The sequence below is a fragment of the Plecotus auritus genome, assembly GCF_963455305.1.
Source record: "Plecotus auritus genome assembly, chromosome: 3".
NCBI classification, from domain to species: Eukaryota; Metazoa; Chordata; class Mammalia; order Chiroptera; family Vespertilionidae; genus Plecotus; species Plecotus auritus.
In genome coordinates, this window is record NC_137772.1 from 177,246,461 (window position 1) to 177,265,837 (window position 19,377).

The 19,377-nt window shown below is 49.0% G+C and overlaps 1 protein-coding gene across 5 annotated transcripts in view; it reads right to left on the reverse strand.

Annotated features, from left to right (window-relative positions):
* Window positions 1–12,755: 12,755 nt before the first annotated feature.
* The window catches only part of TUBA1C (tubulin alpha 1c), a 98,869-nt gene continuing 92,247 nt past the window's right edge, over window positions 12,756–19,377 (reverse strand). For all 5 annotated transcript variants that reach the window (XM_080662843.1, XM_080662841.1, XM_080662840.1 and 2 more), the window contains 3 exons: window positions 17,626–17,848; window positions 17,343–17,491; window positions 12,756–13,834 (listed from right to left, as the gene is read on the reverse strand). In XM_080662843.1, the coding sequence (XP_080518969.1) occupies window positions 12,860–13,834; window positions 17,343–17,491; window positions 17,626–17,746 (1,245 nt within the window). In that variant the 5' untranslated portion in view covers window positions 17,747–17,848 and the 3' untranslated portion in view covers window positions 12,756–12,859. The remainder of the gene's footprint in view (window positions 13,835–17,342; window positions 17,492–17,625; window positions 17,849–19,377) is intronic.

The window sequence follows — 19,377 nt, forward strand, 5'->3', positions numbered from 1 at the left end:
CAGGCCCTGTCTTTATAAGGAGCTGCTGGTAGACCTGGGTCTTTGAGAGTAAAGGCCCCTCGGGCTTGGGACCAGGGAGTTCCGGTTGGGGTTCCCATTCCCTCCTCTGCTTGAGCTCCCAGCTCACAACCCAGATGCCTTAGAGTGAGCAGGCCAGGGCCTCCTCAGCAGGGCTGAGGGAGCTGTGGAGGGAGTAAGGCCAGGGCCTCGGTGGGGAAAGGCCAGCTGGCAAGCAGAGGAGACTCGTCCCACTTACTCAGAAAGAGCCAGGCCCAGGAGATCTTGGGGTGGGAAGAAAGGTGGGAAGGGTCACAGTTAAGATTCAGGGCTCTGGCATCCAGTTGCCAAGCTTCCCATCTGACTCAATACTTTCTATTGAATGAATTTAGTTTTGATACTATGTTCTCCCATGTCCTTCAGTAAAATGGGGATAATTGTAGTTTCCACCTCATAGTGTTGTTTGGAGGATTAAATGAATAAGTAAAATGTCTAGAAAATACATAATAGCTGAAAATGTAAGCCTGGCCACAGTGGCTCAGTGGTTGGGCATTGACCTATACACCAGGAGGCATGGTTCAGTTCTGGTCAGGGCACATGCCCAGGTTGGGGGCTCAATTCCCAGTAGGGGCATGCAGGAGGCAGCTGTTGATGTTTTTTTGTTTTTTGTGTTTTTAAAAATATATATATTTTTATTGATTTCAGAGAAGAAGGGAAAGGAAGAGAGAGATAGAAACATCGTTGACGAGGGAATCATTGATTGGCTGCCTCCTGCACATTGGACCGAGCCTGCAACCCAGGCATGTGCCCTTGACCGGAATCGCACCTGGAACCCTTCGGTCCATAGGCCGACACTCTATCCACTGAGCCAAACCAGCTAGGGCTGTTGATGTTTTTATCTCTCTCTCCCACTCCCTTCCTCTCTGAAATCAGTAAAAATATATTTTTAAAAATATTTTAAAATGTAAGCTAGAAATCCTACACCTATGGATGAAGACAGTGGCGGGGGGTGAGGGCATGGGGTGGGGTGGGGAATCAGGTGGAGGGGAGCTATGGGGAAAAAAAAGAGGAACACCTGTAACAATCTGAACAATAAAGATTTATTTAAAAAAATAAAATGTAAGCTAGTTTGCCCAGCCGGCGTGGCTCAGCGGTTGAGCATGGACCTAGAAACCAGGAGGTCACGGGTTCGATTCCCGGTCAAGGGCACATGCCTGGGTTGCAGCTTGATCCCCAGTGTGGGGCGTGCAGGAGGCAGCTGGTCCAGGATACTCTCTCCTCATGGATGTTTCTCTCTCTCCCTCCCTTCCTCTCTGAAATCAATAAAAACATATATATATATATATATATATATATATATATATATATATATATTTAAAAATGTAAGCTAGTTTTATTATTATTAATATTAATATTATTGATCTCCCAATTGATATTGTCAGCCCCTAATGCAGTGAGGATCTGGACTTCTTTTAAATTATCCCCACTGGCCCAACCAGAGTGGCTCAGTTGGTTGAGCATCATCCTGTACACTGAAAGGTTGCCAGTTTGATTCCCAGTCAGGGCATGTACGGAAGGCAACTGATTGATGTTTCTCTCTCTCTCTCTCTCTAAGCATGTCCTCAGGGGTGGTTTTTTAAAAATTATCCCCACTAGTGGCTGCAAGCAGTGCTAGGCCCAGGGCTGAAGGAGCCAAGTATTTGCTGGCTGATGGAGAGAGGGAAAGGTGGCCTCATCTCCTCTGTACTGGGCAGATAGTATACTGCCTAAGACATGGGCGCTGAGATCCAGTAAGGTTGCCTGGGTTCAATCAAGGCTCCTCAATTTAATTAGCTGTGTGCTTTGGGTGTAGGTGAGTGATTTAACCTCAATTCACTCCACTGTCTTATCCACAAGTGGGGATGATAGTACCTCCCGCATAGTGTTGGAGGCTGGAATGAATTACAACATGTGAAGCACTTAGCGCTTGGCACACAGGACATGCTGTGTAAGTATTAGCCAGTGTGATTATTTCCCTTCTTCCTTCTGCCACCCTTGGCTGCTTTGGTGAAGGCTTGGAGAAAAATGACAATTGGATGCATTCAGAAGTTTGCTTGGAAGGTGAGAAACAAAGTTTAGGTCACTAGCAAGAGTGCAAGCAAATGATGATGGGCCATGGACTCGAAGCTGGGTGAGGAGCGGAGTGTGGGAGATTGGCAGAGTAAAGAGTTCCATAGCTGGCCTCCCAGACTAGGCCAAGGAGCAGTCACAGTACAAAGAAATGGAAAGAGTCACCAAGAGGGTAGGCTGTGTGAATTTGTGTTTCTGGAGCTGGGTATTGATGGATGAGAAGATTCCCAGGGCATTTCTGAGGGGGATTGAAGGAAAAGGTCAGGGGAGAAAAGATCAGGACACCAGCCTGGGCACTGCCTCGCTGTATGACCCTGGGCAAGTTACTTGTCCTCTCTGAGCTTCAGTTTTTTCATCTGTGTAATTGGGAGGGTGACACCTTCCCCCAGGGTTGTTGTGAGCTCTAGATGAGCTGTTGTACATAAAACCATTTGTGGGTGCTCAACGCTGTTGCTTGTCTTCTTCCTCTCCCATGTGACAGAGAGGAAACAGACACAGAGGATCAAGGACACAACCTTAAGTACTTGTGACTGTCAGCTGGGGTCTCCCTGCCCCTTGAGGTCTCAGACTGGCCCAACCTCCATTCCACATGCTGGGGAAAATGTAGTGTGCTCCCTAAGATCTCTTTGCCTTTCTAGTGCTTCCTCTTTGCATCCTTAGCTCCCCATCCCTGATGCTCCTGAATTGGCTGACTTTACCGCTCTCTCCACAGTGTCCGAGATGTGGAACTCAGTCCCATTCCTTGGTTCCCGTGATTGCCTTCCCCATCACAGGTAGGACCTGAAGCTCAACGGGACAAAGTTGCACAGTGAGCTAATGGCAGCTGCCCCTCTGGGAGGGCTCGTCCTGGTGGGTCAGGCCCTGCCGGTGTTTGTGCTCTGGGCCTGTGGGAGCACGATGAGCTTCAGCCAGGGGTCCAGCTCCATTTGAGATGGGCTCTCCCAGGCTGGCCCAGCCGGGTCCCCACTGGCAGAGTGGCTCCACCAGAGTAGAATTCTTTCCCCATTGTCTCCATCTTAGGGTTCCACTCCCCCCAGTTAAGGAACACTCTGGGTATCTTTTCTATCTCATCACTTCTCTCACTGTATTTTATGTAATGGCCAACATGTTACATCTGTTACCACTTTTAATCTTCACAATAACCCTATGCATAGGTACTATTACTATTCCCATTTTAAAGTTAAAGAAACCGAGGCACTTAGAGGTTCAACAACTTGACCCAGGTCACACAGCTAGTAAACTAGTAATCTCTGTATGTCTGACTCTTCCCTCCCTGACAATATGAACTTTGTTTTTGTTAATCCTCATCCAAGGATATTTTTTCCAATGATTTTTAGAGGGAGTGGAGGGAAGGGAGGGGAGAGGGGGAGAAAGAGAGAGAAATATTGATATGAGAGATACATATTGATTGGTTGTCTCCCACATGCCCCAACCGGGGCTTGGGGATCCAGGTATGTGCATGTGCCATTGACTGGGCCAAAGCTCTAACCACTGCGCAACCAGCCAGGTCTGACAATACGATCTTTGAGGGCAGTAATCAGGTCTTATTCGCCTTTGCATCTGTGGTGTCTAGCACAGGACCTTGGTCAGATAAATGTTGATTAAACTGAAGGGTAACCCTGAGGCACCTGAAAAAAAATCTTACCTCTGCTTGTCAATCTGGAAAATAACGAGAGATGTGTTGCTGCCACCTTCTGGCCAGAAGCCAGAATGACATGTCTGCAGTCTAAATGCATCCAGGCTTGTATTTAAGACCCAAAGCAAAAGGAACGTTGGGATTTGGAGGATGCTTCAAAGTGATGACCTCCTTTTTACAAGGAGGAGAATTAACTAAGGGCACGTGAAACGGAACAGCAGCACCGGTGATGGGCTTTCAGAGCCCTGGTTTTATTCTTCCTGTGGGCTCTAGGGGCCTCCTCGGCCCCCACCCCACATCCAGAAGCCAAAAGCCAGGAAAGGAGAGCAGAATCTGTCCTCACCTCCCCCGGCCTGTGCTCTGTCCACAATCTCCAGTCCTGCCATCATCGTCAGGTCGCATCTCCCTCTGCCTGACTGACCCTTCCAGCCACAGACCCCTTGACTGCAGCTTATGGCCTCAGAATGTTAAGTGCAATTTCCTTCTCATGGGGGGTGGGGGTGGGGGCGGGAGGTGAAAGGTTTGACTCAGAATCACCTGGGGCCTGGAGAGAGCAGTTCCCCACTCAGATCTTCTGAATCCCTAGAGTCTGCATTTTAACAAACATCCTACATGATTTTTAAGGCACATGAAATTTTGAGCCTACCTGGATTAAGGTTTCTTTTCTTTAAATTGTCCATCTTTCCCCCCATTTACTTTTGATTTTAAAATCCAGAGAAAAGTTGAAAGGATGCTGCTATGAACACCAATAGCCCCTTCTCCTGGATTTATCGATTGTCAATATTTTGCTACAATTTGTTTGAAAGTTTCAGACATCGTGATATTTCACCCCCAAACACTTCAGCATGCAGTTCTTGAGAACAGGGATGGTACTATTTTCCTACATAACCCATAATGGTACTATTCACCCACTCATTAACCCAATATACAGTCCATATTTAAATTCCCCAATTGTCCCAATAATGTCCTTCATAGCTATTGCCCCCCCTCCCCATCCAGATTTAAAGATCAAGCATTGTGCTTGGTTGTCACCTGGGCAGAGGACCGAGCCAAAACATGGGGTGAGCTTGGCACGTTTGAGGAATTGGAGAAAGGTCGGTGAGCTGGAGTGAGGTGGGAGAGGAGGAGGGAGGAAAGGTGAGGTTAGAGGAGTGAGAAGGAGTCAGAGCACAGAGGACTGTGTAAATCAGAGTAAAGAGTTTATAGTTTATTTTAAATTAGAGGTTTTTAAGCAGAGGACTGACTTGGTCTGATTTATGACTTTAAAAGGTTAATGTGAAGATAATTTCAGATTTGGGACATTCTATACGACAAAGATTCCTAGACTCTTTGAGAAGTCTGTCATTTTCTTTTGAAAAATGGTGGGTATGTTTGTTTCCTAAGGATGTCATAAGGAATCACCACAAACTTGGTGGCTTATTAAAACAACAGAAGTTTATTCTCTCACAGTTCTGGAGGCTGGATGTCCAGAATCAGGGTGCTGGCAGGGCTGTGCTTCCAACAGCTCCGGCTCCAGGGAGAGGCCTTTGCCTCTTGCAGCTGCTGGTGCTCCAGGCAGCCCTTGGCTTGTGGCTGCATCCCTCGTCTCTCTCTGCTTCTCCCTTCACACTCCTCCTCCTCCTTTATAAAGACACTTGTCTTTGGATTTGGGGACCCAGGTAATCCAGGATGATCTCAAGGTCCTTAACACATCTTACCAAGACCCCTTTTTCCAAATAAGGTCACATTCACAGGTTCTGGGATATGGACATATCTTTTTAGGGGGGCCCATTACAGTTGGGGGACTGATCTAGACAAGAGACAGACTAAGAGAAATAACAACTAAATGCGATGTTCAAATCTAGATTGGATCCTGGATGCAAAGAAATGTTTCTATTATATGCTGTGGAGTGATTTATTCCTGTTTTTAGGTGTGAAGATAGGAATGTGGTTGTGTAAGGGAATGCTCTGTTCTTAGGAGGTGCAGGGGTGAAGAGGCAAGCTGTCTGTGACCCCTTTCTAGTGGGTCAGTCCCATTGTCTTCATCATGTGGTGCAAGGCAATGGCTCTGGCTACTGGGTGAGTGAGAACGAGGAGTAGTTGCCAAGTGAGTGACATCACTTATCAGAATGGAACCCGGGCTTCTCATCCTGGTCCCCACTTGATTCTGTAGGGCTCAGAAGAGACTGTGCCTGCTGAGGGTTTCTCTTCACCTTCCAGCAGAAGATGTGCAAGAAACCTGGTCCCATGCTAGGGCCAGTCACTGGGCCTTGCTTCTCGTTGGTAAAAAAAAAAGGGGGGGGGGCTTAGATTAAACCATCTCCGATGCTCTTCCCAGGCAGGACGGTTGTTGAGTGGGGGTGTGAGTAATAAAAGAAGCATTTGTTAAAGGTTGTGATGGGTCTGAGGGCACTGGCCCCTGGAGCTTTCAGCTCTTCTTTCACAAGGAGATGCCCAAGAGCCTCCAGGTGGGAATGAGAGGCGGTGCCTCTTCAGAAAGGGGAGGGCGGGGCTGGGGAGGTGAGGCAGCCTGTGTTGGGATGTTGCAAGCTGAAGCATCCATGTGGTCTCATCCCCACATGAAGGATCCATGTTCAGAGTAGACCACCGTCAGGGAGTCCAAGGAGGGCAGGAATTTCCTCCCCACCTCCACTTACTAGGATTGCCCAGGGGAGAGGCAGACTTTATTGTTTTTTTAAATTTGTTTTTATTGATTTCAGAGAGGAAGGGAGAGGGAGAGAGAAAGAAACGTCAATGATGAGAAACATCCATCGGCTGCCTCCTGCACGCAGCCATGTGCCCTGACTGGAATCAAACTGTGACTTCCTGGTTCATGGGCCAACACTCAACCACTGAGCCACACCGGCCAGGTGAGAGAGGCAGACGTTATGCTGGCCCACATGGCAGACTTCCTCCCTGCCTCCTTCTACACAACTGCCATGAGCCCTTCAGCCTGGAACCCCAGCAAGTTAGAGCAGGTGGGAAACTCTGGGATCCCCCAGGCATCCCTCCCTCATTTTCCTAATGGAGCTGCTGAGATGGGAGGTACTCCTTACAGTTCAGGGGGCTGTGAGAGATAGGGCGCCGGCTCATGGTCCCTGTTAGAGGAACCTTGGTCACCCCTCCCTGTCCAGGCCAGGGCTTGAGTGACAAGAAACAGGATAGGGACTCCTGACCAGGGGGCCTGCCACCAGGAGGCTCTTTTCTGCCATCATGACCCTGCCATCCATCTCATCCCATCTCCTGCAGGGAGCGGCCAGGTGACAGCTGAACAGACGCGTTAAAAGAGTCTGATGCCCTACAAACTGCCCTGCCTGTCCTCTCTTGCAGGCCTGACACCGGGCCCGGCCAGGGCCAGTGGCCTCCCAGCAGGCCAGGGCCTGACAATTGGCCCTCTGTTAGCTGTTCCCTCACTCTCCAGGAGAACTCTCAGCAGAGCATTGGCTGGAAGGAAGGGAAGTGAAGGAGAACATGGAGATGGGGAAGGGGGAGATGAGTGAGGATGGGTGGGGGAGAGAAATGGAAGGGGAGGGAGGGGCAGATGAGGGAGGGCTGGGGTAGAGAGGAGAGAAGGGAGGAAAAGTAGGAAAAACCAAATGGGCCAGAAAAGGAGAAAATTCCTCAGGCTTTTTCCTCTCAAGGACCCAAGTGCCCCCACACAGGGAATAGCCAGTCAGGTGACCTTTATTCACACTCTGGAGTCCCCAGAATCTGGTCTGGTTCTTGTCCCAAGTCACCCGGCACCACCCCCTTGTCTGCAAGAGCAGCGCAGAGCTCTGAGGGCTTTGGAAGATCTGGGACTGCCCTGGGGTCAGGCTTCCTGGTGTGTGTGTTGCCGGGGTGGGTGGGGGCGCTCTGTGCCTAGTCCTCCACAGGTCAGACTCCGCCTCCATTCACAGGCGCATGTAAAAGGGAAGAGGGGACGTTTTTCGGGCCATCAGTGTTCTCTGTGTGCTTTCAACTTATAGTTTAAGCTCAACCGAGACTCCTGGAAACACTGTCAAGCAGCAGATCAGTTTGGATGACTAGGAACTGCGGCTGGAAGGAGGCCAAAAATGGAGGAAAGGAAAGGGGGCAATGTTTGCACTCAAAGGGCTACACAGATTTAAAGGGCCTTAATATTTTTATTATTATTTTACTAAATGTTTCTATGAACCACCACATTACCATGTGAGGCTTTTATATTAGGTAGAATGCTTTTGGCAGGAGGCAATAGAAGACCCAACTCAAAATGACCTAAACAGTAAGGAGATTTATAATAATCTCACATAATGGAAAACCCAGAGGCAGAGGAGTTTCAGGGTTAGTTAGTTCAGGGGCTCAACATCCCATCAAGGACCCAGGTTTTTTTCATCTTTCTGCTGTGTCATGCTCAGTGCTAGCTTTTGCCCTCATAGTTTGTCTCCTCATGGTCATACGATGACTACAGCAACTTCAAGAATCATGTGCACACACGGTATTACCCAGGGTTGCAAATCAGAGAATCCTTTCCCTGCATTGCTTTTTAAGAGCAAGAAAATTTTTCCAAGAACACGCCCCCCCCACGGCCCCTACTGTCCCCCAACCCCCTCCCCCACCCCCACTGCCCCCAACCAGCAGATAGTACCTCACCTCTCATTTCCCTAATTGAATCACATGCTGGATGCTTAACCAATCCCTGGCTAGGAATTACCTTGATCAGCTTAGACTACATCCATCCTGTTGGTGGGAGGCCCAGCCTCTCCTGATGCACATGGTCACAACTCCGGAACAGAGCCGGTTGTGTTGGCAGCTAAAACAACCAGCTGGGATGGCTTCCGGGTAGATATGCAATCATGGCTGCTACATGTGGCTTCCTCTCCTGGCATGTGGCGTGTACTGCCTTGAATTAGGGTTGTGCCTATATGACCTGTCACTATAGCCTGAGGGGGACCAAGAAACATACTATATTCCCCCATAGTACCTGGCACAGTGACTTATACCAAATAGGTTTTCCCAGAAATAATGAATGAAACTTAAAAACGGAAATGGCTGTCATGAGAGTATAATTGGATGTGATTGCTTTGGCCAGGGGCATTTCAGTATCAGTTTACCGTCAGGCTAGACCTCTCCTGTGAGCCAAATGAGATTTGGGAAGAACAGAGTGGAGGGGGGCGGGTTAACAACAGTGAGACTGACTTAATATCCACCCCAATGAATTAAATTAATTTGTGAATGTAGACAAAACTCTTGAATAATTAGGAAAGCTTAATATTTTGTTCTCATTTTTTATTTTTTTTTTAAGATTTTTAAAATTGATTTTTAGAGAAACAGAAAGTGGGGGGAGAGGGAGAGAGAGAGAGAGAGAGAGAGAGAGAGAGACGCATGGATGTGAGTGAGAGCAGAACATGGATCAGCTGCCTCCTGCAGGCCCTCTAATGGCCCTCAACCCGGGCATGTGCCCTGACCAGGAATCTGACCAGCAACCTTTTGGTGCCTGGGACAACGCCCAACCAACTGAGCCACACAGCCCAGGCTTGTTCTCATTTTTTAAAAGAGAGAAAAAGTCTTGTAGTGGTGAGACGAGTTTTTGAAGAGCATTTTCTGTAAAGAACACATGACTCTAGTTCTGTGAGGAGCGTCGAAGAGGAAAGAACCGTTTTCCCAGAATCTGCTCTCAGGAGGAATAAACTCAGAGACAGGCTCTTGGAATGAGTGGGGCAGTGACAGGTTAACGAGATGTCAGCAAAGGGGGACTTTCTCCACGAGGCTGAAGATGGGAGCCTTCCCCACCTGACACACGGGTCTGTCTTTCCCACCTTATGCTGCCCTGCCTCTCAGACAGCCGCCCTGGCATTGGACTCCAGGAGCCACCTGCCCAGGTCATCTCTGCCAGCTTCACCGTGTCCTTGGCTGACAGGAGACCATTCCGGCCCCTGTGCTTAGGGCAGCGGTTCTCCAGGTGTGAGCTGTCCTGTCTGCCCTGTGGCTGCAATCTCGTCAGCAGGAGTCCAGGAAGGTGGTAACAACTTCCCTGCAGGGACCCATTAGCCCACGATCTGAGAATGGGCTCGCTGAGTTCAGAGGGAGGCCTGCCAGTGGAGTCCCTCACTAGAAGGCGGCCATCTGAGTGGGGACCAGCTTGCTTTGCTCCTTTGGACTAGTGTGCTGTCACCAGAATGGGGCTCCCGGGTGCTGATCTAACAATCAGTGGCATCGCAAGATCTCCTTTCTGTGGCTTGGCTCCATCCAGTGCTGCACACAAGGGCTGGCCCCTGTGGGCCTCAGGCCTGCCTCGCCCCAGCATGTGGCCCTCCTCACCCAGCACTGGAAAGGCCCACGACGGATGTGACCAGAGTTGTGGGTCAAATTTCAGTTCATCCACTTGCTCGGTAGCCTTAGGCTGATACTTAATCTCTCTGAGCTTTGACTTCTTCAGCTGCGGAAATGGGTACAGCATCTCCTCACAGGGTGTGGTGAAGATCATGGAACACTTCCGCCTGGACAGTCTCCCCTTCCCCCCACAACCCACTCAGGGCTGCCACACAACTTCCAGAAGTCTAGGGCCTGACGACAGGTTCTATCAAAACCACTGGCTACCTCTGTCTAGACAGCGGGATGCTTGGCCAATTCCACTGGAGCAGAGGCATTTGCCAGCTGCTCCCCAAACACTTAGGATGTCAGGTAGACAGGCCAGCACACTGCCCCTCACAGCCATTCTCTCCTCCTCACCCAGCTCTAAGCAGCTATGCTGGGCCTACTGGGCCCTCAGTGGCCAGTGGCCTCCGGGGGTGGGAGCAGACTGTTTCTCTGCTCAGGGCAGGTGAGGGCAGCCTAAGCCCTATGTCTGCGCAGCCAGAATCTGGGGCTCCAGCCGATCTTGGAGCCTGCACTCCCAGGCTTTCTCCATGTATCCCCATGGAGCCTCAGCACCATCAGCAAAGGCTGCAGTTCCACGTCCAGACTTTCCATTTGTGTTCAAAGGCAGATCAGATGATTGGCAGCCACAAAGCAGTGACCTAGACCTTGGGGTGTATTTGTTTTTTGCTGCAGGCAAACTTCTATCCACTCTCACCGACATAGGAGGGGAATGTCATCACTGCAAGAAACCCTTCCCCAGCCACTGGCACGTTGCCCTTCCCCAGGCTGTTCAACTGGAATATTTCTCAACTAAACTTGTCCTCGCCTTCTTTCACCCCCACGCCATGGCAGCTGCTTCCAGGTCTCCAACCTTTCCACATCTGGCACATGTAGACAATGACCTACCTTAAGGCTTACTGAGGGCTCCTGGCCAGGGGTACTTGGCCCAGGAAGCCCCAAATCCTCTTCTCAGGGCGCTGTGCTCGGGAAGTGCTGGCTCAGAGAATGGGCCTCTCAGGTGTCACGGGACATCACGCTCAGCTAAGGCTGGATGACTTACCTGCTCCTTCTCACGTGAGTGTCCCGTTTCCTCCAGGGCTCACACTGTGACAATCGGCAGATTCATTTCCTAGGTTGGGAAGGTCTCAGGGTGCCCCTCTGGTGGCTGCGCTGGCTGGTCGGCTTATCCAAGGTTCATTTTCATCCCTGACCGTGATGCTCGGGCAGCAGGAGGAATGTGTCCCATATGATAAGCAGGAATAGCTGGCTTTGTACTCAAGGACGGGGCGGGCCTGAGGGCGTAAGGCCAGGGCTGCACTTGTGGTGAATGTGGCGAGACCCTCCCTGAGCACAACGGTGCAGCACCTCCCGTGAACACAGTGCCTGTGCTCGGAGAACAGGCACATGTCAGATGCTCTTCTCTAACAGCCAGGGGGTGAGCAAGGGGTTAGGGGTGAAAACCAGTGGGGGAGAGATGGCAACTGAGCACCATCAGAATAGGGCCACCAGGGGGCAAAGGCAACGCGTCTGCAGCTCTGCAGTGGCCTCCATCTCCTGCCACTGGGGGGGGCTGGGGGGGGCATTTCCACCCAGGCCAGTACCCAAGCACCAAACTGGCCCCTCCCTTCTGCACCAGCCCTGGCCCTTTGGTCATCCTGTCCTTTTCCATTGCTCAGCTCAACCTTCTAGGGCTAGGCCATACCACTGGCACCTGAGTACCAGTCACCAAGCTCCCCAGCCACTCACATTAATGCCCCTCCTTCCCCCACCCTTACCTCATAGTCCTCTTGCCCCCCTTAAGGACCACACTGCTTCCAACAGGTGCTTGGAAGAGGATCCTCATCAGGGCACTCTCCCCTCTCCAATCTTTCCTACATACACATCGTTCTTCAATTTCCCTGGGTCCCCTACTTCAAATATTCCGGACATACCTTGGGTCAAGTACCAATAATACAACCACCTGTAACTCCTAATTTTGTCTCAGCCAACTTCACTTCCTCTAAGGAGCAAATCTGCAAAGTACAACCATATTTGCCATTGTAGGTTTTGCCTAAACATGGTTTTATTTTTAATTCTCACCCTAGGACATTTTTCTTATTGCTTTTTCAAAGTGGGAGTGTGGGGAGGGAGAAACATTGATTGCCTCCTGCATGCATGCACCCTGACAGGGGCTGGGGATGAACCTGCAACCCAGGCACCTGCCCTTGACCAGGAATCAAACCCATGACCCTTTGGTGCATGGTCTGATGCTCTAACCACTGAGCTACCACCCAGGGCTAAATATGGAATTTATCAACACAATTCCAAAGGCTTGCCCATGTGACTCTGAGTGTTTTATTAAATACTGACATACCTCATGGCAGCCTGACTGGTTACTTGAATTTTGGTAGACCAAGACCATCAGCTGGAAGCCTGTTGAAAAATGCAGTTATCTGAAGCTTGGATCTGCACTTCAATAGCTACAGGTGACACATCCATGCTGGTTTGAGAAACTGGCCCAATCTGAGCCTGTTGCCTCACTTAAATGATTTTATCACCACTCATCAAATCAGGTTTAAGTGAAACAGACAAACCACTTAGCACAATACATCACACACAGAGTCACTGGGAAAGTTGATCAAATGATCAGGATGGTCTGTCGGCCAGCCTCCATCCCTGACTGGCCTTGAATAAGAGGGGCAAGTATTTACTGTGATACAGAACAAACCAGTTTGACATTCAAAAAGAAAACTTTATTGCAAAATTTAGGACACAATGGACTTCACAGAACAGAAATAAGACAATCCCGAGACATTGGAGTGTGACATCACAGCTGACAGGTTAGTACTCCTCACCCTCATCCTCTCCCTCAATACTATCTGCTCCAACCTCCTCATAATCCTTCTCAAGGGCAGCCATGTCCTCACGGGCCTCAGAAAACTCTCCTTCCTCCATGCCCTCACCCACATACCAGTGGACAAAGGCACGCTTGGCATACATCAGGTCAAACTTGTGGTCCAGGCGAGCCCAGGCCTCAGCAATAGCCGTGGTGTTGCTCAGCATGCACACAGCTCGCTGTACTTTGGCCAGGTCTCCACCAGGGACCACAGTGGGAGGCTGGTAATTAATGCCAACTTTGAAGCCGGTGGGGCACCAGTCCACAAACTGGATGCTGCGCTTGGTCTTGATGGTGGCAATGGCAGCATTGACATCTTTGGGGACCACGTCACCACGGTACAACAGGCAGCAAGCCATGTATTTACCATGGCGAGGGTCACATTTCACCATCTGGTTGGCTGGCTCAAAGCATGCATTGGTGATTTCTGCTACAGTAAGCTGTTCATGGTAGGCTTTCTCAGCAGAGATGACAGGGGCATATGTGGCCAGAGGGAAGTGGATACGGGGATAGGGCACCAGGTTGGTCTGGAATTCAGTCAGATCAACATTCAGGGCCCCATCAAACCTGAGGGATGCAGTGATGGAGGACACAATCTGGCTAATAAGGCGGTTAAGGTTAGTGTAGGTTGGGCGCTCAATATCGAGGTTTCTACGACAGATGTCATAGATGGCCTCGTTGTCAACCATGAAGGCACAATCAGAGTGCTCCAGGGTGGTGTGGGTGGTGAGGATGGAGTTGTAGGGCTCAACTACAGCTGTGGAGACCTGGGGGGCTGGGTAAATGGAGAACTCCAGCTTGGACTTCTTGCCATAATCGACAGAGAGACGTTCCATCAGCAGGGAGGTGAACCCAGAACCAGTTCCCCCACCAAAGCTGTGGAAAACCAAGAAGCCCTGAAGGCCCGTGCACTGGTCAGCCTGTCAGAAAAGAGAGAGAGTGTTAATTTTAGCCTTGGTCAAAGCTGTAGTGACTTTTTTAAATCCTTAATTACTACATTGATTGAGATTTTAAAACTCTTTTGAATATTTGCTAGGAAAGCAGTTGCAAAAAGCTTCCAAAGTGCTAAGTGATTCAGAGAAACTTTTCACAATCAACTGCTGGGGGAAGGGGAAATCTGCTAAAAGGCTATTTTTTCTAAAAGGCTATTTTAAAGTGAAATATTTTCATCTCTGAAGGCAGAGGAATCATGAGGTCTGGGACTGATGCAGGGCCCAAGGTTTAGTGACTGGCAGGGTGGCCTCTGGTGCCCTTGCTGCAACAGCAGAACAAGGGCAACTCTTATCAGCTGGAGAGCTACCAAGGGCAGGCCTGGGACCACCAGCTCCGTACAATAGATGTCTGTCTTATAGAGACCTGGCAGAGGCTTTCGGAGCTGGAATACAACAGAACAGCCCCGTTGAATGCCCTGGTATTGGAATCAGGCTGGGTCTGGATCTGGCTCTACCAGGGCCTTGCTGTGTGTGACTTTGACCAAATTCATTTCTTCATCTCGGTTTTCTCATTTAGTAAATGAGAAGAATAGTGATCTACCTCAGGTTGTTGAGAACTACATGAGTTCTTGGAACAGTGCCTGGCACAGTAAGCACCAGTTACCCGAAAGCCCAGCCATTTCGGGAAAGGTGACTGTCACGGTTCCATAAGACTGTGAGGGCCTTTCACCACTCAACTGAGCTGTTCTGATTAGCCAACTCCAAGATTATTTTGACCTCTCAAACAAAGTATTCTGCTGACAACCCTTACTTCTCAAAAGTGCTGAGATTTGTGGACATTCTCTACCAACCCCTCAGAGCTCACTTCTCCAGTAGATCCCTGCATTGAATGAGATCAATGTAGAAGGCAAACCCTAGTTTACCAATTACATCCATTACTCATATGGACACAGAAGTAACACCAAGGACAAATACAATGGTATTGGCAGTAAATGAACTTCACTCATAAACCCTCAATGGCTTTTACTAGGTTTATTTGTCCCTAAAGGCGGGCCCTGATTCCCAGTCAGTGCTTGTAGCTTGACTTGCAAACACAGGAACCAATAACCCAGTTTTGCTGGGGTGACCATGATAAACATCTAGAAAAATATCAAGCCATGAATGATGCAAGGCCATTCTTTTTAGAATAGACCAGTTGTGGCTGGACTTAGTAGCTAATAAGCTAGTCTACCCAAGCATTCATTCTTGATTTTGGGTTAATTACTTACAAGTTGCCCACATGTCTAAGGAACAGTCAGCTGACTGCCAGACTCTTAAAATGACCCAAACAGAACAGTTATCAACATCATTGATGTGAACACAATTGCCTAAGATTTTTCTGCCACAGGGCAAGTCCACATTGCCCTGAGCTCTATTAGAAAAGCAAGCCTTGGGGGGGGGGCGGGGGGGGCAATGGTAAGATATGTACACATGTAATACCTTAATAAAAAAAAAAGAAAAAAAGAAAAGAAAAGCAAGCCTGCTGCTTTTTGTGTTTCTATCTCAATGCCTTCCTCGTTTCAGTGATTGATACTTGCTTCTATAATAAGGGAGCTCTGCCCTAGCTGGTTTGGCCCAATGGATAGAGTGTCAGGCTGCGGACTGAAGGGTCCAGGTCCCATTCCGGTCAAGGGCACATGCCTGGGTTTCAGGCTCGATCCCTGGTGTGGGGCGTGCAGGAGGCAGCCAATCAATGATTCTCTCATCATTGATGTTTCTCTCTCTACCCCCCTCTCCCTTCCTCTCTGAAATCAATAAAATATCTTAGCCCTAGCCGGTTTGGCTCAGTAGATAGAGTGTTGGCCTGTGGACTGAAGGGTCCCAGGTTCGATTCCGGTCAAGGGCACATGCCGGGGTTGCGGGCTCGATCCCCAGTGTGGGGTGTGCAGGAGGCAGCCGATCAATGATTCTCATCATTGATGTTTCTCTCTCCCTCTCCCTCAAATCAATAAAAATATTAAAAAATATATATCCTATAAAATAAAAGCCTAAATTGCAAATTGTCCCCTCGACCAAGAGTTCGACCACTTGCTATGACGTGCGCTGACCACCAGGGGGGCAGTGCAAAACATGGTGGGTGCAAAGGGGACCACAGCAGGATGGTGGAGCATGTGAGCGGGCGGCACCAGGCCAAGGCGGGTGCAAGTGGGTGGTGGCTCTGCCGCCCGGCTCCCACGCACTGAGGGAGCTGGGAGGGGCCCAATGACTCAGGAGGAGGGGGGCACACAGGGGCTCGGGGTCCCAGGGGCCCAGGTGCTGCTCAGGGCCCAGAGGTCAGCTGCCTTTCCATGCCAGACACTCACGCTTCGATCACCGGCCAGGCCTAGGGACTGCACCCATGCATGAATTTCATGCATTGGGCCTCTAGTGTGTGTGTATATACTTAGTGGCCAGATTATTATGCGTTCAGAGATCATACTAATCTGGCCACTCAATGTATATGTATAAAATAACTCTACTTTCAGCGTTGTTCAACATTTCCCGTGTTGGCCATTTCTAATCAGTGCTATACTGGCTTCCGGAGCCCTGCGCTTTTTGTACCAACATAAGGCACCAGCCCAGATTTTTCTCTTCAAAAGTTTGATCGTTTAGTTACATGTCAGAGTCAGCCACCTACTCATTCAGTGTGACCAAGATATCCTAAAAAGGGATGTTTCAGCTTGAAGCAGGGAAGCTGACTGATTAATATGAACAAGGATGTTTAATGGGCTTATATGTCAGTCAAACTGTTCAGGCCCCCTTGCTCTCACCCTGACTCCTGGTAAAATGCCCTCACTGAATGAGCAATTGTCCAAATCTGTTTGTAAGGCATTAATCTTTTGCCTATCGTTCTTATCCCTACCCCAAATAGTAGTCCCACACCCAGGACTGTGTAGTTTAGAAATCGAGTTATTTAATAAGGCCTATTTCATTTATTTTTTAGTAATTTAAAAATATTTTTTATTGGCCTGAGCATCAACCTATGAACCAGGAGGTCACAGTTCAATTCCCAATCAGGGCACATGCCTGCGTTGTGGGCTCGATCCCCAGTGTGGGGTGTGCAGGAGGCAGCTGATCAATAATTCTCTCTCATCATTGATGTTTCTGCCTCTCTCTCCCTCTCCCTTCCTCTCTGAAATCAATAAAAAATATATAAAAGGCCTATTTTAGTGTGCGAAGAATGATTGTTGTAGTTTGGTCTCTCTTTAAAACTCTAAGAGAAAACTCTCACCCCACTTTAATTTTTATTATTATTTTTAATCAGAGAGGAAGGGAGAGGGAGAGATAGGAACACCAATGATGAGAGAATCATTGATCGGCTGCCTCCTGCACGCCCCCTACTGGGGATCCAGCCCGCAACCTGGGCATGCGTCCTTAACCAGAATCGAACCCGGGACCTTTCAGTCCGCAGGCTGATGCTCTATCCAGAGCCAAACTGGCTAAGGTTCACCCCACTTTAATAAAGTACTGTGTTTACCAGTTTCCGAATTCGGTCCAGGACGAGATCAATGATCTCCTTGCCAATGGTGTAGTGTCCACGGGCATAGTTATTGGCAGCATCTTCCTTGCCTGTGATCAGCTGCTCAGGGTGGAAGAGCTGGCGGTAGGTACCAGTGCGAACTTCATCTGCAAAAGGGAACCAAAGCAGCCACCCATCACTAACAACCTGCTCAACCCCAGGGCCTCAACAGAGCCCCCTGGACCCACCTCGTGTCCCAGATCCCCAGTGGGTCTTACTTGGGTTACTGAGGTCAACTCACCAATGACTGTGGGTTCCAGGTCTACAAACACTGCCCTGGGCACATGCTTGCCAGCGCCTGTCTCACTGAAGAAGGTGTTGAAGGAGTCATCTCCCCCGCCAATGGTCTTGTCACTTGGCATCTGGCCATCGGGCTGGATGCCGTGTTCCAGGCAGTAGAGCTCCCAGCAGGCATTGCCAATCTGGACACCAGCCTGGCCAACATGGATGGAGATGCACTCACGCTGTGGTAGGAAGAAAGGAAAATGTCAGAATGTGACACATCATATGGGACATTTAGGAATGATTCACACCAAGATGACTAATTAAACTTCAGGATAGATTAATCAACTTTCTCAAGGCCACTCCTGCCCCAGGACTATTGCATAAGCAACAATCTGTGGAAGACTGATTCAGAAAAAAAAAAGCTTGGGAAAACCAAAGATATGTTAATTAACTATTAGGTAGGCTAGAGACCAGACCCTTCCTTTGTAGCCACATTAGAGGTCAGGTTTCTACCCACCTCAGAAAAACAAAGCTGCAGTAGAGCAATCCATTTCCCCCAGTTCCTGGAAAATATGCTGGCTGAGCCCTTAAAAGGCATGCAAAAATTCATCTTTCAGGCGTGATTCATTCTGTGAGATTGTGTAACTATTGAGCTCATTCTGGTCCCTCTTTAACCCTATTCTTTAAAAGACAAGAGCTTGCCCTTCCCGGTTTGGCTCATTGGATAGAGTGTCAGCCTGCAAACTGAAAGGTCCCAGGTTTGTATCGGTCAAGGGCACATGCCTGGGTTGTGGGCTCGATCCCCAGTGGGGGCATGCAGGAGGCGGTCGGTCAATGGTTCTCTTTCATCATTGATGTTTTTTTCTCTCTCTCCCTTTCCCTTCCTCTCTGAAATCAATAAAAATAAATAAATAATAAAAGAGCTTCTCCCTCCCTTTAAAACCAGTTTAAACCAGCAAACTACAGCCATATGACTCATGGAGAAAATACCAAATAAGCAGTGGTTAGCTGTATTTTAAAAACTGGTCAGAGGCAGCTTTCTAACTCTGTGAATTTAATCTTAAGGAACAACATTTTTCCCTTCACTGAGGGAAGGTAGGGTGGGGTGGAGACATATGTAAATAAAAGCTAAGACTTTACTAACAATTTTGGAAATTAGCAGTTTCCTAGTAAAATGTACATATATCTTTGGTAAGTGTGGGAAAAATCTAGTTTCAAGAATCCTATATAATAAAAGGCTAATGTGCAAATTGACTGAACAGCAGAATGACTGGTCATTATGACGTGCATTGACCACCAGGGGGCAGACGCTCAATGCAGTAGCTGCCCCCCTGGTGGTCAGTGCACTCCCACAGTGGGGAGCACTGCTCAGCCAGAAGCCAGGCTCATGGCTGGTGAGCACAGCAGTGGTGGGCAGGAGCCTCTCCCACCTCCATGACCCCGATAAGGATGTCAGACTGCAGCTTAGGTCCACTCCCCACGGGCCTAAGCCATCAGTCAGACATCCCCCAAGGGCTCCTAGACTGTGACAGGGCATAGGCCAGGCTTAGGAACCCCCACAAGTGCACAAATTTTATGCACTGGGTCTCTAGTTTAACAATATTATTGAGAAAGTTTTTCTTTATTTGCTGAACAAAATAGTTTGTTACCAAATTCATTTCTGTTTAGTAAAACAAGGCAATGAAAATCTATACCCACAGACTTAAGAGGGGAACAAAAAAAAAAAGGAGTATTTACTGTGTTATTTTGGTTACTTGGGGGACTGGCA